A 25427-nucleotide genomic window follows, 5' to 3' on the forward strand; every position below is an offset into this window, starting at 1 on the left:
GTTGTCAGTGCCAAAGCTTAGACCAACATTGCTTTGAAGGTGAGAGGGAATATGAACAAAAAGATTGTCTACTAGACTAGCTCCAGCTCTGTTCATCTGGTCTCTGCCCCATCCCATCCTAAATATGGCCCTTCTCTGCCAAATATTTCCTTCCATGCACTGAAAGCTCCTGAAGTATGTCAACCTAAGAAACATCTAAACCTGTAGATAATTTTTATGAGTTTATTTGAGCCAAATTGATGGCATACTTTGGGTAGCAAGATCTCAACTGCTCTGGAGAGTAACTGTATGCAGTTCCTCTTATGCATCTGAAATTAAAGAGGTGACATAAGGAAGATTACATGAAGGTGGGAGAAAGCAAGGCGGGATAGAACTACAGGTTAATTAAGATTATAGACTCTCTTGCCCTGGCTGGTTTGGCTCAGTGGATAGAGCGTCAGACTGCAGACTGAAGGGTTCCGTATTTGATTGTGGTCAAGGGCATGTGCCTTGGTTGCAGGCTCCTCCCCAGTCCAGGCCCTGGTTGGAGGCAACCAATTGATGTGTTTCTTTCACATTGATTTTCTCTCTGTCTCTCCCTCTCTCTTCCACTCTCTCTAAAAATCAATGGAAAAATATCCTCGGGTGAATATTAAAAAAAAAAAAAAAGATTATAAACTCTTTTGAGGTTGTCCATTTTGGGAGAGATCTGAAAAGAGACATTTTCAAAGATGTGTTAATCTAGAGCAGCCGTGGGCAAACTACGGCCTGCAGGCCGGATTCGGCCTGTTTGAAATGAATAAAACTAAAAAAAAAAAAAGACCGTACCCTTTTATGTAATGATGTTTACTTTGAATTTATATTAGTTCACACATACACTCCATCCATGCTTTTGTTCCGGCCCTCCTGTCCAGTTTAAGAACCCATTGTGGCCCTCGAGTCAAAAAGTTTGCCCACCCCTAACCTAGAGGCACAGAAACAATGGACACAATTTACTTGAGGCAAAGATCAGCCCTTAATAAAGAAGTTATGCCTGGGGCATGGCTGCCACATAATGGCCTGCCCAGTTGGGAATTTATTATTAGATCACCCCAGGAGGTTACTTTCCAGAGAAACCACTTCTCACCAAAATGGGCTGATGCCATTTGGAAGCTGCAATCGTCATATGACGATTTACAAACATGCTCCTGGTACTCATGTTTTCAGACTCATATTTTTGGCCAACATAACCACATTATACCCATGATTATATCCTTATCCTTATTAGTATTATTATAAACTGTGCTCAATATAAAATTCACCATTTAACCATTTTTAAGTAAGCAGTTCAATGCCATTAAGTATACATACATTGTTGTGCAACCATCACCACCATCCATCTTCAGAACCTTTTCATTTTCCCAAAGTGAAACTCATTGAACAGTAAGTCCCCACTTCCCCCTCCTCCCAGCCCCTGGCAATACCATTCTCCTTTCTGTCTCTATGACTCAGGTGAGTTACACCACTCCATGAATTTGACTACTTTAGATACTTCATATAAGTAGAATCATACAATATTTGGCCCTTTGTGTCTGATTATTTTACTTAGCATAGTATCTTAAAGAATCATCCATGTTGTAGCATGTGTCCCAGATATTTTTTGATAATTTCGAGTACACTGGAAAGCTAATACCTTTGAATTTATATACTATAGCCCAAACTCCATTCAAAATCCCTGATGAGCATGCCAACATTTGGAAAAGTACAGATATTTCCCATCAGTGTATCACTGTTCTTACTGACTATTCCAACCCTATAAATTAATAAGGAATGCCAGAAGTTTTAAAAATATGTAGTTACCAGGCATTTATATAAGAAGGTAGCCTTTGAGCAAGAAAGTTGAAAATGGAATTCAGAGTCCTGAAATTGACTTCTTGAGGAGAAAAAAAATGCTAGTGGCTATTTTCCAGGCCAGTAAGCATGTTGCAGTCAGGAGGAGTTTTAATATCTACCTGCAAACCACTTCATTTTCTGTGTAAACATGAAGAACGTTCTTATCAGTTCTCCCCCCTCCCCCCACATGCTTGTGATGGTGAATATTATGTGTCAACTTGACTAGCTAAGGGATTCCCAGATAGCTGCTAAACATTATTACTGTGTGTGTCTGTGAGGATGTTTCTAAAAGAGACTGGCATTTGATTTGGTGAACTGAATAAAGCAGATGACCCTCCCCGTCGTGGGTGGGCATCCTCCGATTCCTTGGGGGGGCCCAAATAGAACAAAAAGAGAAAGGAAAGATGAATTTGCTCTCTCCCTGCTTGAACTGAGACATCCGTCCTCTGCCCTTGGACTTTGATGCTCCTGGTTCTCATTTTTTCAGACTCAGAACCGAACTGACACCATTACCCCTGATTCTCAGACCTATGGTCTCGGCTGAATTAACTACTATCTTTTCTAGTTCTCCAGATGGTAGATGGCAGATCATGGGACATCTTGGCCAACATAACCACGTTAGCCAATTCCTATACTAAGTCCTGTTGGCTGTGTTTCTTGGGAGAACCCTGACTTATACAATGCTTATCCCATAAGCTGAGGACCTACGGCTAAGAGACATTCTAGAGAGTTGAGAAATAGGGGACATTTGTTTACATTTTATCTGTCATATGCAGTTTCTTTCCATGCCTCCATCTGCTCATCCAATTACAAATCCCTTTCAGTGGATTTGGCTACCACAGAATTAGGTAAGTTTGCAAACACTCAAAACCAATAGCAAGTAATGTAGAAGAGAAACAAGGGTGAAAAGGGTACAGGATTAGAAATCTACCCATGATTCTAATGAACCTTAATGAACATTCAGACTCTTAACTGCCACTTCTCACCAAAGAGGGCTAGTGCCATTTAGAAGCTGCAATCGTCATCTGAACATCAATCTATTGGATGGATTTTTAGTTTTATTTGAATATATTAGTATTCTGATGTACGTTAATTTTGACAAGTGCTTTGCTTTCAATTGATTTGAAAATATTTTAGGACATAAAATACCACAGATGGTTTACAAAACAAGTGTAAGAAATCTTGTGGTTCCCTGACCTGCCTCGTGATAACTCCAAGTTCTGCTTCCCAGAGGCCACCATATATTTTTTCAGTTTGGGCCATTTTTTTTTCATTTTTTTACATATGGGCCCAAGTATATATACACAGCTATATAAAATTTAAGACTCTCCACCATTTTATTTTCTGCCGCAATAGATAGAATTTAGCTTTATTATGTTATCTGTCCACTTTCTCTATTTTTTCAATATAATTCTTTTGGCTATTTTTGGTTATAGCAGTAAATGGTCCTTATGTTTTGTGATTTTTGATGAGCCAAGAATTATATTATGAGCCAAGAATTATATTATGATTGTGTTGTCTTTCTATTTCAGTTTTTGGTTTTCTCAAAGTTTGTCTTTCTCTTTTTGTTGTAATGGGCTTCTTTAGAATAATCCTTTTTTTTTTTCTTAAGAGCTTACATCTTGCAAGGTTACATTCGTTTTGTTGTTTATCTTCAAATTTCCTGCTGCTTTGTGATGTCACACAGGCTCTAGAAACCCCCTACCCATCCACCCAACCAGCCTACCTGTGCATCCCAGGCTGGTTCCAAGTACACGATTATTGATTTTGCCTAAAATTCACTGAAAGTGAATGTAATCTCATACTGCTGATGCAATCTAACAGTCAATACCAGACCTTAAGAATCAAGTCTGGAGTTAGGTGAAATTCATTGGGTGTAGACTAGGGAGGCGGGATAAAGAAAAGCAGGGAAATCTCTGAGATTGGATAAGGAGTAAAGCTGATAGGCACATAACTCTTCTACATTGGTGGGTACAGGAGAGTTAACAACTAGCATTTACAGCACAAAGAGATGGTTTGCAGAGAACAAGATAACAATGAGGGATTCTGTGCTCTGGTGGGAGATTCTGCCCCAGGAGGCTGACTTTCCAAAGGTATGTTATTTTAGATGCAATATGACAATAGACAGGCTCAGTTAAGTAGAGATCAACCTTTGTCAAGGAAGGTACTGGCCTAGGCCTTGACTACCCACCATGACTCGCTTTTAGTTAGGAAGTTTTCATTTCAGACCATGTGGTTAGTTTAGGTCTCTGAGTGTGTGAGGCTGCCATGCAGGCCTGCCCTGAGCTTGTCAGGGTTAGTATGTGGCCCCTTTTCCACCCACACTATCAAATGGTTCTGGAGGGTCTGCTGGAACTCAGGAGCAGGATGAGGTATTCCATGCCCTGGGTTTGCATGGATGCTAAACAGCAAGGGTCTTCCATTCTGTGTTACGGGTTCTCCAGCCATCCCTGCTCAGTGACAGAGGTCTACTGAGTCTCAGAAAAACGGTCAACATGTCCAGAGAGACACGAGAGGAGCAGGGTTTTCTAGGAAGGACAGGGGTGTGTCCAGTAGAGAAGGCAGATGCAGGGCAGCAACACGTCGCCCAGTGATGAAGAGCAGGTACTTGGAGGTTCTGAGTGTCCGGCTTTGCCAGTGTCTAACCCGGGCTCTGAGCTTCTGTAAAATGGAGATATGATAGTAACACCTCTTGTGCAGAAAAGAGTTGACGTAGCCGGCCCGGGATTGCTAGCTAAGAAACACCTATTTGCTGGAGGGCCCTTGGCTGGCATCAGGTAAGTTGGGGTTAGGAGGGGAGGGCTCCCATCATTCCCTGATTAGAATGGCTCACTGAGGCTGAACAGTTTCTGCAGACTGTACAGTTTATGCTGAACCCCTGCTTTCCTTCTGGAGTCTGAACTTTTGGCACAGACCAGGCAGACGGTGCCTATGTGACACGTCCCCAGTTAAGTCCTCAGCACCTAGCCCAGTGATGGCGAACCTATGACACCCGTGTCAGAGGTGACACGCGAACTCATTTTTTTGGTTGATTTTTCTTTGTTAAATGACATTTAAATATATAAAATAAATATCAAAAATATAAGTCTTTGTTTTACTATGGTTGCAAATATCAAAAAATTTCTATATGTGACACGGCACCAGAGTTAAGTTAGGGTTTTTCAAAATGCTGACACGCCGAGCTCAAAAGGTTCGCCATCACTGCCCTAGCCTCTATGAGCTTCCCTGGCAGACCTCATTCCACACGTACTGTCACCGTTCAGGGCTGGAGGCATTAGTCCCATCCTGTGTGAGTCCACGGGAGAGGACCCTTGCGAGCTGTGCCTGCCTCCCTCTAGACTCGTCCCACACACCCTTTCCCATCACCGGTTTTGCTCTGTGTCCTTTCACTGTAATAAATCACAGCCATGAACATGACCATACGCTGGGTCCTGTGAGTTCTCTGAGCAAAGGAAACCTGGGTGGTGTTGGGGACCCCAAATCAAGGGCTGTGGTGAATTTTCAGTGAGGTCATACACACTGGACATTTCGCACCATGCCAGGGACAGGCAGAGTCACATCAGAGAGAAGGAAGCATCCCCCACGCAGGTCTTCACTGCCCTGCCATGTGTCCCTCTGCCCCGCGGAGCTAAATCACCAGGACTTTGTCCACCTTTCTCCTGAGTATGGGGTCCTCACTGCTCTCAGAGTAATGGCCATCCCTGGGGGCTGCCACTACAGCATGGAGAGTCTCTCTCTGCATTTCGTGTGAGCTTCACAGGATTGTTGCTGTAGGAGTTGGAACTGTTGTATATTTGCCTTTTCACTTGCTTCCTCTATAACTCTTTAACTCAAACTTATTGGACTATTGAACGGTATTTGTTAGCATTTAGGTTACAGGTGGATAGTATCACAGAATGCAACATAGGTAAATTAATTCATCTGTGGGTTTCCTCACTACAAGTGTCTTATTGAAAAACAAGAACAGTATTAATTCATTAATATTTTCTTTTTTATACTCTCACTTGAATGGCATAGCCACCACTGGGAAATTCATAATCAGGAAGGGGACAGTAAGGCATTTCTGTTCTGGTTCTAAAAACACTTGGCTTAGCATTTTCAGTGCTTGCTCGGGTATGAATGCATGCAAAAGAACTCTTCTAAAATGATTTTTTAAAATTATTGTTTAAAAAAAGATGGTCATAAAGTTTACTTAAATGTCAAGTGGACTCAGCCAACACATGACCAAATTATATTTTCCAATGTATTTTTATTTTCACTAAATACACGGAGAGATGGTTTACAGAGCCACTTACTTATTTGGCATCATTTCCTGGCCACTAAAAACATTGCAGGCCCTCAACCACCGTGACAGGAGTGTAATAGCCAAGACTCTTCTGAGGTAACATGATTGTATAACAGCTAATATAGCTACCGATTGGACATTGTTACTTGAGACTGTGAAGCAGCAAAAACAAAGAGAAAAATGGGAAAATAATCAGGTTTTTGCATTCCTCTGACAGTTAGCTTTTTCCCATGCAACAATTTACTCCAAAGTATAATGACCTAAAGCAAAGCCATTTATTTGTGCCCTGATTCTGTAGGTCGGTACTTCGAGTCCAGCTCGTCTGGGTGGTTCTTCTGTTGGTTTGCGTGGGCTCCTAGTGGCCAGCTGCTGCCCCCGGGCTGGTGGCTGTTGACCTGACGGGTGCCTGGGCCACATGGTCTGTCATCTCCCACAGGATGACCTGTCTTTCATGCTGGCAATGGTTCCCAGAGCAGCAGGAGGGAAAGCCCCCATGTGCAAGCACGTTTCATCCTAGTGTCACTGTGGTTTCAGTTGTCCCATGGGCTACAGCAAGTTACATACCCTGAAAACCCAACTTATATATTTTGTAGCTGGTATGTAGAGGAACTACTGAAAAGATGTAACTCTGGACAAATTAATCATTTCCCTGTGGTCTTCTGCTGGCAACAGATAAACAGCTGCCTCTTTTCTGTTTGCCTTTCTCAGGTCTTTGCATCATGTTTGGAAAGAAAAAGAAAAAGATTGAAATATCTGGTCCGTCCAACTTTGAACACAGGGTTCACACAGGGTTTGATCCACAGGAACAGAAATTCACCGGCCTGCCGCAGCAGTGGCATAGTCTGTTGGCAGATACGGCCAACAGGCCGAAGCCCATGGTGGACCCGTCATGCATCACACCCATCCAGCTGGCTCCCATGAAGGTATGACGAGGATTTGGCTTTAAGTTGACTTAAGAAGCAGGTTGTCATTTGATGAAGCATCTCATCTTTAAAGGCAAAGTATAAGATGCCTACGCAGTGTATTTGTTTTGAAATATCCACAGATTAGCCATAATTATTTTTCAATGATTATAATGCTCACCACTTACTGTAAATTGAAGCACATGCAAAGGATCCTCAGCTTTTACATGTGAGATCTTTTATTAAATCAGACACATAAAGTACAATCACAAAATCAGAAATGTTTATTGCACTTCAAGTGATGTTTGCTAATCTTTATATTGAAGAATATTACCCACCCCTTCTGGTAAATATTGGCAATAACTTTTGATTAAACATTATATTAGACAATCTTTTGTTGTTTTGCATTTGCCCTCCGAATGTTTGAATTCTTATATAAAATTTAGTATTAACGTATTTTAAAATAAATAATTTTATACATATGCATATATACACACATGCATAGATATACACATATACAAGTTTTATATATGTAATCATATATATTTACATATGTATGCATACATATATGTTCAAATTTGTTGCTATACTTTAAGAAATAGCTATTTTAAATAAAAGTGAATCATTTGAGTAATGGAATAAGATATAATTACCCTAAAGAAATGCCTAGTAGATTTTTTGGCAAGAAATTGTCATGAAAATAATTGTGTTAAAGCAGAACTCAGATCCAATAAATTTCAGGCACATTAAGTTTCTACAGAGAAAATGCAGCCATTGCAGTTTTCTTCTGTACCTCAGAATAAGAATTCCATAGATCATCAAGTAATTGCCCCAAAAGCTCCCTAGGGTAGTTAAACATTTCTGAATTTTTCATTATGCTATCCCAATAGATCAGATTGTATTCTATATCTCTTGCTCATTATATTAGTAGACATCTGAGCAACATGAATACCTTATTCTATGTTAACATGAATATTGACTAGATTGTATTTAAATGATAGGCAAATCAAAAGTGGATGCATTCTTTTAAAGGATGCAAAGTAGGATCATAGTTAATAAAATTATGGGAAAAGCTTATTTATAAGGTGTCATCTGAGCTGACTAAATTAGAATTGCAATTCCATTATTTGTGCATCATCTTGGTCATTCTGTTCTGGTATTGAATATGTGAGTATGTTCTACCTAAAGATCAATGCAGAGTCTTCTGATCCTGTACCTTGTAAATTTCATTTTCTGATAGGGTTTTGAAACTTTTTAAGCCAGATAAATGTAAAATATACAAAGATGAATATTTGAAAATATAAATCTTTAGGAACAAAAGGACCTTCCTTTTTAAACAGGTATTGATTGAGAGTTAATAGAAACTGACTAATTAACCAACTCTACTGATTAATAATAGGAAATATCTTACTATTTGAGCATATCCCCCCACCAAGAGAAGGCTCATGCTTAATTAATGACCACATAATAGGGTGGGCCACATATGAAAAGAAGTAGGGATTGGAGAGAATTTCCTTTTTTGGTTTCATTAGTTTTCTCATATCTCAAGTTTTTATAAAAACTAGAAAATGGAGTGTTCAGTATACCCAGAAAAGTCCTCTGCTCTTGGTCATCATGATAAAGGAAAAATGCCCAAATAACTACCTTGATACAGTTATCATTTGATGAGGAACATTCTAGAAGGATAGAACATTCTAGAGTCTTAGGGTAACATTCTAGCTGAAGGCCCAGGAAAAGTGCTCTCTTTTAGAGAGCATGTTTATTATTGGGTGAGGACAGGGTATCATTTATTTCACCATGGTTTTTCACTTGTCCAGGCCATAACAGGTCCTGGCGAGCAGTGAAGGAGGAAGCTCAGTGGTAATCCACCATGCTCAATGGACATAGTACTTAAAAAGGCCATTTAGCTCATTTTCTCCATCTTCTGGATGAGCTGGCTTATTATCCTCTATGACAGAATTTAAAAGCCCCACTGAGAGTTGGAGCAAGGTTTGCTAAGTGCTAAGTTCCTGAGCCCCATGATGCTCTTACTCACTTTATCGCTTTCTACCCCCAATGCCAAATGTGTGAGCATCCAGTCCGTATGACATGAAAATATTTGTTATAGATGCTTAAATGCCATCTGGGGGATGACTGGAAAATACGTCTTGAGTATAGATCCAGTCCTGTATTTTTGCAAATGAGACCAGGCACAGTTTTTACCTGTGAAAAAAAATAAAATAAAACCAGACAAGAAATGACAAACAATGGTCAACTAGGTTGAAATTCCCCCAGAAAGAGTAGAGTTACTCAAATGCTTTTAACGGTACCTCATACTCTCACCAAACTTCTTCAGACTGGTCCTCTCTCTCTCTCTCTCCAAATACCATGAGTGTAGTTGGGACTGTTGGCAGCTCTTGGACACATTGGTGGTTCCAGAGAATTCTATTGACTCGACCAGCCTCTTAGAAAAGGGAAAGTAAAATGTTTAAGGGGCCAAAGTATACCATGTAGATTGGATGATCCCACTGTTTGGAAGTGTCTTCTCTGGAGAAATTGTCCAAGTCACTGAGAATTACAAATTATAAACCATGCAGAATATATATCAGAAGCTAGAACAATCATTGAAATAAGAAGCTATGAATGAATCAACAGAAAGGAGTATACACATAGAATTGTGCAGATTTAAAGCCATTTGGGCACAGTTATTTAAGTTAAGTAGAACCAACAATTCTAATTTGGTCCAGTTGTCCTTATTTAAAATGAACAAGGAGCCCTAGCTGGTTTGGCTCAGTGGATAGAGCGTCGGCCTGTGGACTGAAGGGTCCCAGGTTAAATTCCGGTCAAGGGCATATATCTTGGTTTCAGGCACATCCCCAGTAGGGGGTGCACAGGAGGCAGCTGGTCCTTGTTTATCTCTCATCGATGTTTCCAACTCTCTATCTCTCTCCCTTCCTCTCTTAAAAAATCGATAAAATATATTTAAAAAAAATAAAATGAAAGGAACAAGGAAAAATGAGACAAGAGATCATGACATAAAAGCAGTCAATGGAAGAAGGGTACAATGCCTTATGTCTTGGACAAATGCCAGTTTTCCAATATTTGTGAGCTTCAGACAGGCTGGATCTGAATGGAAATCTGTGATTGCAACCAACTCTCTCTTCTATATTGACTTGGGTTTTCAACTATTCCTATTCAGAATTTTCTTTAAATTGCATGCCATATGACTCTATTTTGTAGTTGTGGAGGACTAAGGGCCTTCTGCAGAGTCTTTCATTATGCGCGTGATCCACAGTTCTCTCATGTGAAGTAGGCAGAAAATTTAAACAGGAAGTGTCAATGAAAGTGTGCACCAAGAAACAAATGAGTAAATGTCCAAATGCCTGCTGCTCACCTGTCTCCAGGGTGGCCTGGCTGCTCCTTGGGCTGATCGTATGTGAAGTTAAACAGCAAACCTCCAGATCACAGGCTTCTCTCCCGACTTCTCTTGGTTTCTCGCTGCGTGGCCTGTCCTGACCTCCTATCAGCTGAACTTGTCAAATGAGGATGGTGGTGCTTTGATAACTGGAAAATTCTATTTAAAGGGAGATGATATTGTCAGGAGTGCCTTATTTGCCCCAGCGCTTCTCCACTGGCAGGGGTGACCTAACTGAAAATAACCCTTCTAAATCAAAAGAAAAAGCATGTGGCTCTCTCTGTGACTCCCACACATGCGTGGAACTTGAAAGATTTAATTTTACTCTCATTTAGCATCTTATAGAAATTGGGGCACTAAGATGGCCACTGTAGGCTTCTTTGTGGCACTGTCAACTTCTAGAATTTTTATCATTTTTGTCTTGTATTAGTAAATATAAGCATTATATTGTTGCCTCTGTATAAACTAGTGAGAAGGAAATTCATCAATACTTTGATCATTTTCAAGCAGCACATCACAGTCCAAGTGTTTGAATGTTCCTGCTATTACCAATAACATTAAAACTTCAATGAAAAAAAAACACAAACTGTGCCTGAGATGGCACGAATCTAAGCATTTGCTATCATCACATAATCCCCTTCCTTTTGAGAATCTTTGTATTAGTTTTTCATTGCTGCATAAAAAATTACCACAAACTTCATGGCTTAAAGGAATACGCATTTATTATCTCACCGTTTCCCTGAGTCTGGAGTGGAGGCAGGCTTAACTGGGTCCCTCTGCTCAAGGGCTCCCAGACTGCCATCAGCTGGGCTGCACTGCCCTCTGGAGGCGTGACTGGGGAAGCATCCACTTCCCAGCTCCTCTAGGCTGTGGGCGGAATTCACTTCCTCTCTGAGGAACTCAGAGTAGCTTGCTTCTTCAAGACCACGGGAGAGCAAAAGCCACTCTGCTTGGAGTCTTACGTATTCATCATAACAGAATCACAAAATGATATCCCAGTATTAATGCTGTATCATGTAGAACATAGCTGTGGGAGTGACAGCCCATCACCTCTGCCATGTCCTATTGGTTAGAAGCAAGCACAGGTCCTGCCTTCGCTCATAGAAAGGGCATTACTCAAAACTGGGAGCACCAGCAGGGGACGTCACCCTAGGGCAGTGATGGCGAACCTTTTGGGCTCGGTGTATCAGCATTTTGAAAAACCCCAACTTAACTCTGGTGCCGTGTCACATATAGAATTTTTTTGATATTTGCAACCATAGTAAAACAAAGATTTATATTTTTAATATTTATTTTATATATTTAAATGCCATTTAACAAAGAAAAATCAACCAAAAAATGAGTTCGCGTGTCACCTCTGACACGCGTGTCATAGGTTCGCCATCACTGCCCTAGGGCTTGTCCATTCTGCTCCCCATTGTCTCTCCCACATGCAAGATACATCAACCCCAGGTTCCCTGAGTGTCATCCCATTAGGGCAAAGGTAGGGAACTTCTGGCCTGCAGGCCATACAAGGCTCACGAAATCATTTGGTCTGGCCCTGCCAAGGCAACTGCAGGTGAAACTTGAAATTCAATAAATCCAGGAGCTTTTATCATAGCAACATATATTTATATTAAGTGAATGATGTTATAAATATCTAAACAGTCCTTGGAAGAAAAAAAAAAAGGGTCCCCACCCTTGCATTAGGGCAGTGGTTCTCAACCTTGGCTGCCCATTAGTACCACCTGGGAATCTTTTTAAAATCCTGATTTCTGGACCTCATTCTCTGGAAATTCTGTTTCTTTATTACTCATGTTGTGGCCCCACCCCATAACAAAGAAACAGAATTTCTGGAGGATGAGGCCCAGAAATCAGGATTTTAAAAAGATGCCCAGGTGATTCTAATGTGCAGCCAAGGTTGAGAACCTCTGCGTTAGGGCATCATCGTAAAGTAAAATTGGGGTCAGGTGTGGATAAAGGGCTTGCGTGTGATCTACCAATCACAGCTGCTGGGGCACAGCTACTCTCCAGCTGTGGACCTGTGTGAAACTACAGTGCTGAGCATCTGCCTCCAGCCCTCCCAACATGAGATGGTGGGGCAGACATAGGGTAATAGTTGCAGACACTCCAGTCAAAACAGGGGAAATGAAAGGTAAAAAGGAGTCGCCGGTCCAGAGCCCTTGTGAAACCCAGCCTGGCAAATGTTGCGAGTCGCTCAATTAGGAGTCAAGGCTCAGGAATAACCTCTGTGGCTCAAGCTCCATCCTCTGGATTCTTGGTTCTGCTCTTCTTTTTCATGAAAGGTAGCCTGTGTTCACAGCAGAGGGGTGCTACCGGCCTGCTTTCCATAGCCGGGAGAACTTGAGGGGTCTGACAGCCTCCTTATGTTTTGTAATATCTGTCCCTTGCAGTCCAAGCTAGCAAAGTTTCTATTTAAACAACTTCTCAGTGACTTTGTAAACCTTGTGTGGACTTCACTGTGGTTCACTCCATTAGGCAAGAGCAAGAGCCACTGATGTGTTTAAGATAAACCCTCTGTCCTTGGCCTCCTGCTGAGATGCCCCTCAGCTCCCTAGAGCAAGGGTGGGCAACCTTTTTGTGAGTGCGTGCCAAAACCAGCAAAATCTTTGACTCAAAATTCTTCTACGTGCCAACCCTGATTTTTTGAGAACATGTTACACCTACTTGGTATCTCTTAAGGGGTACCTTGTGAAGAACCTTGAAGAAATAATAACATTTATTCGAGCGACAAAAACACAGTATATGATGATGAAAAATACATTTATTTTTTAATGGATACATGTACACTGATAGTCCGACAGAAAACTTTATGACTCCGTTTGATATTATCAGTGGGACTTTTGCTGCTGCATCACTGATGACAGAGATTTTACATCAGGTTTATATTTCGTGACCTTCAGAGATATGCACGAGCTACTATTTTCATCCGTCAGGCTACTCCTATTAGGAGACTTAACAAAATTCATCACTGAGAACAAAGATTCACAATTGTAAATGGAAGATTATAAGAGAGGGTTTCTTGTGCCAGCAAAAGTTACTGGTGTGCCATGTTTGGCACGTGTGCCAGGGGTTGCCCACCCCTACCCTAGAGGTTCTCTGGTTGCACTGAGATCTGTGAGGTACACCCTTCATTCCTTACAAAGGCCTCTGTGTGATGGCCTCATCTCAACTCTGGTCTTTCTGAGTTTTAGCAGCTGTACCTTCACATCCTCGGAACACGCTTTCCTGAGAGGCAGCTCTTCATTTTTGCATCTTTGCCATCTGGAGAAGCTCAGAATTTTTTGAGACATGAGATTCTGGTTTCTTTTTTTTTTTAATTGTAAGTTCTTCCTTCAATTAATCTCTCTCCTCCTGCAATTACTGTAAGCAGTAAGAACCAGGCAGCACCTGCCACGCTTTTCTTGGAAATCTCCTTAGATATGTGGACATGTTTATCACTTCCAGCTTCTGCTTTCCACATACTCCAGGAGACAATTCTGCCAAACTTTCTGCCACCACAGAGCAAGGACCCCCTTCCTCCACTTTCCAATAACATGTTCCTCATTTGCTTCTGAGCCTCACCATCGGCATCCTCGAAGTCCAGATTTCTACAAAGAGTCTGTTCATGGCAATTATGACTTTCTCTACCATGTTCCTCCAAATTCCTTCAGCCTCTACTCACTTCCTGGTTACAAACACTCTTGTGTTATGAACTGCATGTGTCCTTCCAAAATTCATATGTTGAAGCCCCAACCCCCGTGTGACTTGGAGATGGGCCTTTAAGAGGCAATTAAGGTTAAACAAGGTCATAAAGCTGGAGCCCTAACCCTATAGGACTGATGTCCTTACAAGAAGAGGAAGAGACACCAGGGGCAGGCGGTCACAGAGAAAAGACCATGTGAGGACATGGCAAGAAGACAGTCATTTGTAAGGCAAGGAAGAGAGGTCTTAGAAGAAACAACCCCACTGACATCTTAATCTTGGACTTCTACCTTCCAGACGATAAGAAATAAATCTCTGTTGATAAGCCACTCAGTGCAGTAGCCATAGCCAGCTAATAATACACATGTGTTTAGGTATTTGTTACAGCAGCACCCCACTTCCAGGTACCAAAATGTTTAACAAGTTACCATAAATTCAACAAATTATAACAACACACATTACAGTTTTCAGAGGTCAGGAGTCAAGCACAGTTTAGCTGCATTCTCTGCTCAGGCTCTCCCAAGGCTGAGAACAAGCTCTCAGCTGGGCTGCCTTCCATCTGAGGGCTCAACTGGGGAAGAGTTGGCTTCGAAGCTCATTTAGGTTATTGGCAGAATTAACTTCCATGTGGCTTTGAGGAAATCGAGTACTGAGACCAGGAAGGAAGGGCGGTGAAGAAAGGGTGTGTTAATGAACAGTAACTGCTGTGGGCAGCTGGGGCCCAGTTCTAGTGTGGATGCCCTGAGGGACTTTGTAGAACTCACCTCAGACTTGTCCCAGCAGGGAAGCCAGGGCATCTGTCACTTCCCATCCCTCACTGGCTGCAGGTTGCTCCCAGGAATTAATTTTTTGGTAAAATCCACCTGCCCCACCTTTGACCAAGCATTCCCCAGCAGCTAGAAAACACTTTTAGGTAGAGAGAATCAGGAAACCTTCAGCAGGGACAGGCACTAGCTGCAGGTGACCTCCAGGGTGGGCTGAGGGGATACAGGTACAGCATCAATAGAAACTCCTGTCAGTGTAGCAGCAGCTTTCATTTTGTCATCAAATATTGATTGTGACCTACTACATTCCAGGCAATGAAGCTATAGAGAAAAACAATGTTTGGCCCCATCTCTACAGAGCACACAAGCTAGTGGGGAAGAGGGATTTGTATAGACAAACAAAATATAATAAACTAGAGACCTGGTGCACGAAATTCGTGCATTCGGGCGGGGGGGGGGGGGCGGGGTCCCTCAGCCCAGCCTACACCCTATTGCAGTCTGGGAGCCCTCAGGGGATGTCCTACTGATGGCTTAGCCCCACCCCCCATGGGGAGCGAGCCTAAGCCATCAGTCAGACATCCTTAGCACTGCCATGGAGGAGGGAGAAGCTCCTGCCACCGCCACTGCGCTCGCCAGCCATGAGCCCGGCTTCTGGCTGAGCAGCACTTCCCCTGTGGGAGCGCACTGACCACCAGGGGGAAGCTCCTATGTTGATCATCTTCCCCCTGGTGGTCAGTGTGTGTCATAGCGACCAGTTGTTCCACTGTTTGGTCTATTTGCTTATTAGCCTTTTATTATATAGGATGTTACAATAGAATAGAGAACACAATTGAATATATAAACACTTTGTTGTGAAAGCTTTGAGAATGGAATGGCTACACTTCTTAGAAAATTTAGAGAAGGTATAACTTTGGATTTTGAAAGAATGGAGTCTTATTTTCATACCTGATGTAAGGATATCCCGAGATCAGGAAATAACTGTACCCAGAGACAGTGGCAGTGTCTTGCTTAAGAGCCCTCTGGACCCACACTCTCCAAGATCAATCTCAAATTGTGGTTCTTCTGCCTGTTCCAGATATTGGACTTTGTGCAAGTTACTCAACCTCTGCCTGCTTACTTCCTAGTCTGTTTAAAGTGGATATAATAGTACTACTCATGGGGCTGGTGTGAGGACTAAACAGTCTAATACATGTACAATATTTGTGGGCAATACAGTTTTTAAAAATGAAACAAACCTGATGATCACAAATACAAAGCATAATAAAAATGGCCTTTTTTAGGAAGAGAACAATGTTTTGGGTTTGCTTTCTCTCACAATATAACAAAGACTGTATGTGGATGTCTCAATCTATATATATAAAAGCCTAAATGACCAGCCGACTGGCCAATTGGCTGACCGGCTGGTAGCTATGATGAGCACTACACTCTACACAGGAGCAGAAACCACAGGCATGGAAACATGGAACAGACTGATGAATCTCAGAGGGAAGGTGGGGAGCGGGAGGGTGGGAAGAGATTAACCAAAGATCTTCTATGCCTACAGTGGCCTGGTGCACAGATTCATGCACCGGTGGGGTCCCTTGGCGTGGCCTGTGGGGATTGGGCCAAAACCAGCTCTCTGACATCCCTCGAGGGTGCAGGCCAGGCCAAGGGACCCCTAGTTGTATAATAACTCTCTAAGTTATAGAAAATGTGAGTTCTCAAAGTTGGGTCTCTGAGAGCAGCAGAGACCAGCAAACACCGCAGATCTCTTGCTCTCAGGGGTGCTTTCATGTGTAAGTTTCCTCAATGTAGGTTTCCAGTGATCTCCTTCACCTCAGACCTGCAGGATGCTGCAGGCCATTCCTTCCACCATGAAGCAGGAGCCAGAGGAATGGCCCTTCCGGCAGCAGTGCCTGTGACATTGGCAGCCCACCCCTCCCCGCCTCCTCATCTTTGCTAGATCTGCCAGCTGTTAGGCTGAGAAGCCCCATCTGCTGGAAACCCCAAGCCAAGTTCCCTTCCTGAAGGCTGCAGGGGTGGGAAGTGGGTGTTTTGTGTGTGTGTTTTTAAAAAAAACAACGCGAAGGAGAGATGCACATAGAAACAGGTTTCTTCAAAACCGCAATGTGGGGCAGGGAACTGGAGAAGGAGCAAAGTATAATAACACCTTCTCCCAAAATGAAACTCTCTGGTATGTTCAACAAATATTTTTATTCATGGAGGCAAATGTGCTCCTTTGGGAAATTATTTGTAATAATCTTTAAATTTTAAAGTATCTTTTAAAAATCTTTACCCAAGGACATGTTTTTCATAACCTTTAATTATTTTCAGTGTATAAGAGTAATACTTAAAATATAGGAAACTATATTTTAAAAGGAAAATCTATCGAATCTCCACTGTCCTGTTGATTTTTTTTAATATGTTTTTATTGATTTGAGATAGAGAGGAAGGGAGAGAGATAGAGAGATAGAAACATCGATGAGAGAGAACCATCTATCTGCCGCCTCCTGCATGCCCCCTACTGGGGATCAAGCCCACAACCCAAGCATGTGCCCTGACCAGGAATGAACCAGTGACCTCTTGGTTCATGGGTCGATGCTCAACCACTGATCCAGCCTAGCCAGGCTCCACTGTTGAATTTTGATGTACTTTCTTCCATTATTTAAACACTCACACACACACACACACACACACACACACACACATGTGCGCGTGCGCACACAAACACACACACATGAAGAGAAGAGCAAGATTGATTACGATGCCTGTACAGTTTTTATTTCATTTTTTTCACCTAATGCTGTAGTTCCCAAACTTTCTTTGTTCAAAGCACCCAGTGTCTCAGTATTCTTCACAGCACCTCCTAGGAAAAAAGGAATAGTTAACCTTTACATTTATTAAGTAGTTCAATCCAAACAATTTAATAAATACTTAACAATTATGCACATAAATTGAGATTTTAAATTTTTGTCATTTTTAAAGAAAATTCTAATAAAATGTACACATCTGTTGGGCACTGCACACCTTCTTCAGCCTTGGAGCCAGGTTGGATAACACACCCTCATTTCCTGTTCCACATTGATTTTTACACAGAACTTTTTTTGTCATGACAACTGCCAAATGTGTTGCATTATTCACTGATGTCATTAAAAGGCAAATGGTGTAATTGAATGTAGAAATTTGCCGGAACCGGTTTGGCTCAGTTGATAGAGCGTCGGCCTGCGGACTGAAAGGTCCCGGGTTCGATTCCGGTCAAGGGCATGTACCTGGTTTGCGGGCACATCCCCAGTAGGGGATGTGCAGGAGGCAGCTGATCGATGTTTCTCTCTCATCAATGTTTCTAACTCTCTATCTCTCTCCCTTCCTCTCTGTAAAAAATTAATAAAATATATTTTAAAAAAAGAAAAAAAAGAAATTTGAATTGACTTGAGCTGGTGATTTACAAGTTATCTGACAGAGGTTAGCTATTGCTGTTTCCTTCAAAAATTGAAATTACTCTGCCATCCCCTGTGCATTACTCTGGGGCACCTGGGCTTACAGTTTGAGAACCATGAACCTACATGTTGTCATATTGCCTGCAACATTGTTTTTAGTGGCCACATTAGGACAGATGTGCTATGATTTGAAAACCCTTTATGGTTGGGAATTTTGTTGATTACTAGTTCATTTTTTATTGATAAATTCAGTGTCTTCAAAGGGTAAGAAGTTCCATTCCTTTATGTAAAAATGGGATTTTGAATGCACAATTGCTGCCCATAGTTATTTGGCCTGTTTATGTTCTCATCTTGCAGTTTGAGAGCCTAGTTCGCCAGTGGCACCTACGGTCTTGAATGCTGATTCCACCTTCCCATCTTCATGGTTTTGGTTCAGCTTTAAGAACAATGAGCCTAAAACAGGAAAACATTTTTAGCCCATCAGCTATGCTTCAAGTTTCCAAGCGAATGAATATAAACAAAGCTGAGGAATTTACAAGACTGTAAATTAGCAACAACTAAAGAGAAATTGACCTAGAACACACACAAAAAAAATGCAGACAGTTAAAAATAGTCAACTTCCAGCTCAGCCAGTGTTGCTAAGTGGTTGAGTGTTGACCCATGAACCACGAGGTCAGGGTTGGGTCAGGACACATGGCTGGGTTCGATCCCCAGTGAGGGGCTTGCAGGAGGCAGCCAATCAGTAATTCTCTCTCTTCCCTGATGTTTCTATCTCTCTCTCTCTCCCTTTCCCTTCCTCTCTTTGAAATCAATAAAAACATATTTTTTAAAAATAGCCAACTTCTAGAAACTCTTATTTTTGATAATTTCCCACCACAAACCTGGGCTCTGCACCATCCCTTACTCCACTGGTGAGCTTGGTTCTGCAAGGGAAGACATCAGTGTTTTCTTGCATGGTTCCCTTTCTGCCTTCTGCATTCCTTTTAAAGAGAACCACATTCACTATCTATTCTTCCATTTCAGGCCACTTTGTTTCCTCAAATGCCTGCCATGGGCCAAGCCCAGTGCCTTGTGCTGGGGGCGCAGTAGTGAATAACTGAGGCCTGAGGCCTTCCTTCTGGGAACATTTACTGCGGAGGGAAAATAAATGTAGATGTGACCCGGAGATATCAGTGTGGAGTGTTATGAAGGGGCAAATAAAGGTATGGTGGGACGGCAGCGAGTCCTTGTTAACATTTCTGCTCTCAGTACCCACCTAGTTGTCATGACAAAACTTCCTGCCATGTTCACTGCACTGAAAGGTGTCAGTTTCATTCCATTTCATCCTTGGACAATGAGAAACAATGCATTAGAAGAAAGGTGGCTGACATAACAGAGAATCAAGAACTGAGGCAGTTTGACAACTGGTGGGAAACGTTGGTAATCTCTGTCAAACTCAGGGAGGGAGGTACAGGATGGCTTTCCTCAGTGACTGAATGGCTGCCCAGTAGGAGGGGCATTTAGGATTCCTTCTAGGAGTCCCCTGGAAGGAAAAATAGCAAGGGCTATGCAGAGAAAGCACACACAGGCTGCAGTACTGTGCAGGACATGGAAACTGTGTGTTCTCTAGCAACCGAAGGGGCTGACTTGGAAAGCATTGGGATGCTCTCATTAGGGATATTCCAGTATTGACCCAATTATACATAAAAGGCACCTGGACACAGTAGGTGGGGCAGGAGTAAAAGCCAGGAAAGGCTGGCGTAGAGAAGTTGGTCAGGGTTTTGGTGTCTGAGAGGTTGAGGACACCCATGAGAGGTGGGAGTATTGGAGGGAGTGGGATGGGGGTTGAGATATGAGAAGTGTGGCCGTGGTTTAGCAGTTGTGTCTCCTTCAAGGAGAAGTCAGGAAAGAATGAAATTGATTTTCAATTATATCTTGCCAAGTCCTAGATGACATGCAAGATTACTAAGGTTGAATATAGCTACGCTTTTTTTCTCCCAAACTTTTTTCTCCTTCTTCTTTCCTGTCTGGTCTATCAAAAGTGAAACAATAAAGAGTAGAGTCTACCTTTTATAATTCTGCTCAAAGTTTTCTTCCTGAAACATATGCTATGTCATGAATATATTCATTCATCTAAGCTTTCTTTAATTTGCATGTGTGTTCTTCTTATAGAACTGTGCCTGTCACCAGGCAGGTGCTCAATAAATATTTGATGATTGTACTCATTCAAATTCACTCTAGCCCATAATCGTTTGGCATGTATATTAACATATGTCTCAGCAATAACCCTGGGTAGGGGAATATTAACATAAAATACTGTGGCCACATTGAGCAAAGCTGTGTTTCTTCAATCTGATTATAATGTGGTAAGCAGATAAAATTTGGGTTTCCTGATGTTTTTTATACATGTATATAAAGTAACTTTAAACTTTATGCAATAGGCATCTACTTCATCCATTAAGCCATACAGTATTTGCTATATTATCTACTGCTTCATCTGGTGTTTTATTGACTTGTTCCTTCATTCTTGATCGTGTCAAGCCTTGTGCCTATGATAGAGTATTCTGCCATCTAGTGGGGTTGAGGCCACATTACAAGCATACTCATCTTTTGTACAGTGGGTTTATTTTTCATTACATTAATACTAGAGGCCCAGTGCACAGACTCGTGCACTGGTGGGGTCCCTCAGCCTGGCCTGCCCCCTCTTGCAATCTGTGGCCTGCCTCCTCTTGCAGTCTGGGGGGATGTAAGACTGCTGGTTTTGGCTGATCCCTGAGGGGTGTAGCAGTGCGGGAAGTGGCAGGCAGCCAGGGAGGAGTCCAAGCAGGGGCCAGGCGCTGCTCCCGCTCATCCCTGCCCCACTGTGCCTGCTACTGCCACCCACCACTCCGTAGCGCTGCCAGAGGCGGGAGAGTCTCATGCCGCTGCAGCTGTGCTTGCCAGCTGTGAGCCCGGTTTCTGACTGGGTGGTGCTCCTGCTGTGAGTGCACTGACCACCAGAAGGCAGCTCCTGTGTTGAGTGTCTGTCCCCTGGTGGTCAGTGCATGTCATAGTGACTGATTGACAGGTCATTCAGTCATTCGGTTGCTTAGGCTGCTGGCCAGGGCCTTCCTTCCCTGGCTACTGGCTGCCGGCCAGGGCCTTCCTTCGCTCTATGCCACCCCCTGGTGGTCAGCACAGGTCATAGTGAGCAATCAAACTCCCCATCGGTCGAACTCCCAAGGGGACACTTTGCATATTAGGCTTTTATATATATAGATTAGCTCAACTGAAGAAAAATAGTGGCATAGATTTTTAAGATTTGACATTTTCTTTCATGGTGGTTTTTCAATTTTGGGACACAATTTATATGTTTAAATTTCTCTTTGATGCTTTATCACTAAAACATTAAATTTTTCACTTTTTGTTTTTCCTGACCTGGTAAAAAAGCCCATCTCATCCTTGCAAACTGAGTAAATCTGAGGCTGTTTCCTCATTTTTTAAGTAAGGCTTTAACTGTATCAGCTATTTCTAATGCCATCCCATAGAAAAATCATCTGAGAAGAATTACTTAAAAATACAGATTTCCAGGGCTTAATTCCCCAGAGTTGATTCAGTGTCTTTGAGAACTACCTATACTCATAGTACTCCACTAATAGGTTTCTTTCCCTTGGTTTCAGCTTTAAATTCTGGCTTTGTCAAGAAAAATGCAAAGGTGCCACCTAGCGTCCCTGAATAGTTTATGCAGCCTCACTTACAATTAACTAAATGGATGGTGGGTGGTGCCACATCAGATAAGAACATATTGAAGCTTTAACTTGTCAGTGCTTCCAGTAATAAATGCAATCAAATTTGCATTTAATTAGGGAAGCCGATGCCGTGGTGAGAGAAGCAAATGTTAACCATCAGCTCACTTGGAATAATTGGTTTGATCTCCCTTTGATTTATGACTTGACCTTTTCCTGAACTCAGTTATGTCCTCTCAGCCTTGCGTCTGAATCACACACACTTGCAGTAGTTCAGCTTTTTGCAATTGTCTATATTTTCACACAACTCTAGGAAGACCCAAGTAAAGAAATGAAAGAAAAGACTTTTGCAGAAAAAAAATGATCATTTCTAACCCCTTCCCATTTCCACTGGCAATAAGCAACAGACTGTTAATAAGGAATTCAACGACATTCCACCTCCACCCACCACCCACCTGGACTTCTATCCTTAGCTTCTGACTGCCCACAGAAAGCCAGGCCGTCAGGCTCCTGAGGAAGGAGGCATGCTTTTCTTGGGTCCCGGGCCTTGTTTGGGCGCTGCACCCCAGCCTATCACCTACTGTACCGTAGACCTCGATTTCCACAGTGCTGGCCACAGGCCATGTTGTGCAAAGTGCAGAGGTCCCAGGAAGCATATTGTTCGTGGATCCCCAAGAAATAACCCAGAGGACTGGCTGTGAAAGTCATGGGTTTATCAGGACATACGTGCACACTGGGGGTGACCCGCTGACACTGCTCTTTTGCGCTACCAAACCTTTCCCACCAGGAGGTTTTATAGAGCACAGAGAACAGAGAAAAGGGGGGCATGCAGGGGCAGGGGATGGGCAAGCTGTGTGAGATCAAAACACTGGCTGATTACATCCGGGCTCACAGCTACATGCAATTTCTCTTTGGCCCTTCTTAGACCAAGTTGCTGGCCAGGTTCCCAGGGTCTCACATTCTGCTTACAGGTGGCCTTCCCTAGATTCCCACAGGGTGGGAGGGGACTTGGAGCATGGGAAGCCGTCCCCATCCCCATTTACCACACAGGCCAGCAGCTGCAACCTCCCTGGGAGCGTGTAAGATGCAGAATCTCAGGCCCAACCCAGACATGCTGAATCAGGTGCTTAACAAGACAAAGAGGATATGCGTGTGCACACTGACGTTTAAGACACACCGCCCTAGTGAACACAAGGTTTAACTCTGAGGCCCTTCCCAATGGGCTGCTTTCCCTTGCTGGGTGCCCAAGAAGGTAAACTAGTCAGGGAAGATGGGCCCCAGGCAGATCTGGCTTTGGCATCAGAACCTGTCACATGATTTGGGCTCACTCCTTAATCTCTCTCCATCTCTGGCTCCTGGCTGGAATATGGGAACTCTTGATACTAACTCCAGGGAAATGTTGTGGGCTGACGAATGTAAAGCACCCAGCATGGTGCCTGCCTCATAGACCGTCCTTGGTTAATATTAGTTCCTTTCTCTACCCACTCCCTCCAGGTAAAAGCATGGTTGAGTATAGTTTCAGCCTTGCTTGGTGTGGTGATTTTTAAAACTGTCCCTACTGTTTTGTGGACACTTCTCCTGCCAGAGGTGTCCTTGACTTGGGCAGGGCTTCTGATTCCCCCATAACCAGGGGAACGTGGAAGAAGTATCCCTGGGGACCCTCAAAACTGGGTGAGGAATGGCCAGGCAGCTTCCTTCCGCCTGGCTCTCCAGGATGCTCACTCTGGGGAAAGCCCCACTGTGTAAGGAGCCACCATGCCACGGAGGCCTTGTGTAGGTAGGTGCTTGGTGGACAGCCCAGCTGAGCTTCCAGCCAACAGTCACCATCAATTGCCAGCCCCGTGTGTGATCATCGGGGATGTCCAGTCCCTTGTGCCTGCAGCCTTAGCCAACATGAGACTGCAATTGTGGACATCTGCCGACTCCTTCCCAAAGGCCTGACCCTCACAGTTATGAGCAAATAAAACAACTGGGGTTGGGGTGAGGGGGCTCATTGATGCAGCAACAGTATTCTTTCACTTAATTCCTTTAACAAAGGACCTAGGCCAGGAGTCAACATACTATCCTTACCTGCCAAATCTAGCCGGCCATCTGTTTTTTGTGTTTGTTTAATAGATTATTTTTAGAGCTGTTTTAGGTTTTCAGCAAAACTGAGCAGAAGGTACATAGATTTCCCATATACCCTCACACATACACAGCCTTCCCCACTATCAACATCCCCCACAATCCATAAACCTACACTGACACATTATTACCACACAAGCCCATAGTTCACATTAGAGTTCACACTTGGTGGTGTATATTCTATGGATTCTGACAAATGTACAATGACACATATAGTCTAGTTTCACAGCCCTAAAAATCCTCTGTGCTCCGCCTATTCATTCTTCCCTCTTCCCTAAACCCTGCTGACCACTAATCCTTTTACCATCTCTTTAGATTTGCCTCTTCCAGAATCCTATATAATAAAAGCCCAGCGACCGAAACAGTGGAACGAACCATAATGACCAGAGACCAGAACAACCATGGCCCCTCAACCCTGCTGGCCCCACCCCCCAGCAGGGACTCCCCACCCTGATCAGGGGTGTGGCTGGCCTGCAAACCGCCTGCGGCCCCTTGCCCCGGCCAGCCCCACCCACCAGCAGGGACCCCCTACCCCTATCCAGGGCCCCCATCAGGGCAGGCTGGCCGGCCCCCACCTGTGCACTGGGCCTTTAGCCTATATAATAAAAAGGTAATATGCAAACTGACCCTAACGGTGGAATGACAAGAACACGCTCGACCAGTCACTATGAAGTGCACTGACCACCTCTTGGTCCCTTACCCCAGTTGTCAAGCTCCAATTGCTCGATAGCAAATGGGGAACAGGGGTGGGTGGCAGTAGGAGGCAGGGCTGGCAAGTGGGTGGAACGGCTGACCTCTCAGTTCCTCCCTCCAGCCAGCAGGCTCCAATCACTCAATGGTGAATGGGGAATTGGGGGTGGGTGGCAGCAGGGGGCGGGGCCAGTGGTGGGCAGCCAGGGAAGATGGCCCTGATTGCAGGTCAGGCCTAGGGACCTTACCTGTGCACGAATTTCATGCGCCAGGCCTCTAGTATCTTATAATTAAAGAGTACAGTATGTAGCCCTTTCAGATGAGCTTCTTTCACTTAATAATGTGCATTTAAGTTTCCCCCATATTTTTCCTGGCTTGATAACTCATTTATATTTTTGGCACTGAATGATATTCCATTGTCTGGATGTGCCACTGTTTATCCATTCACCTACTGAAGGACACCTGGGCTGTTTCCAAGTTTTGGTAATTATAAATAAAGCTGCTACAAATATTCACGTGCAGGTTTTTGTGTGGCCATAAGTCTTAAACGCATGCGGGTAAATGTTAAAGGAACACACCTGCTGCATCAGATGGCCAAAGTATGTTTCATTTT

The 25427-nt window shown here is 43.2% G+C and overlaps 1 protein-coding gene across 1 annotated transcript in view; it reads left to right on the top strand.

The window, feature by feature from the left end:
• Positions 1-25427, top strand: part of PAK5 (p21 (RAC1) activated kinase 5) — a 241800-nt gene that overhangs the window by 150118 nt on the left and 66255 nt on the right. The window contains exon 3 of the mRNA XM_070419915.1: positions 6845-7059. Within this exon, the coding sequence (XP_070276016.1) occupies positions 6856-7059 (204 nt within the window). The 5' untranslated portion in view covers positions 6845-6855. The remainder of the gene's footprint in view (positions 1-6844; positions 7060-25427) is intronic.

Source organism: Myotis yumanensis, unplaced genomic scaffold, assembly GCF_028538775.1.
Source record: "Myotis yumanensis isolate MYYU_CA2020_CCGP unplaced genomic scaffold, mMyoYum1.0.hap1 SCAF_7, whole genome shotgun sequence".
NCBI lineage: Eukaryota > Metazoa > Chordata > Mammalia > Chiroptera > Vespertilionidae > Myotis > Myotis yumanensis.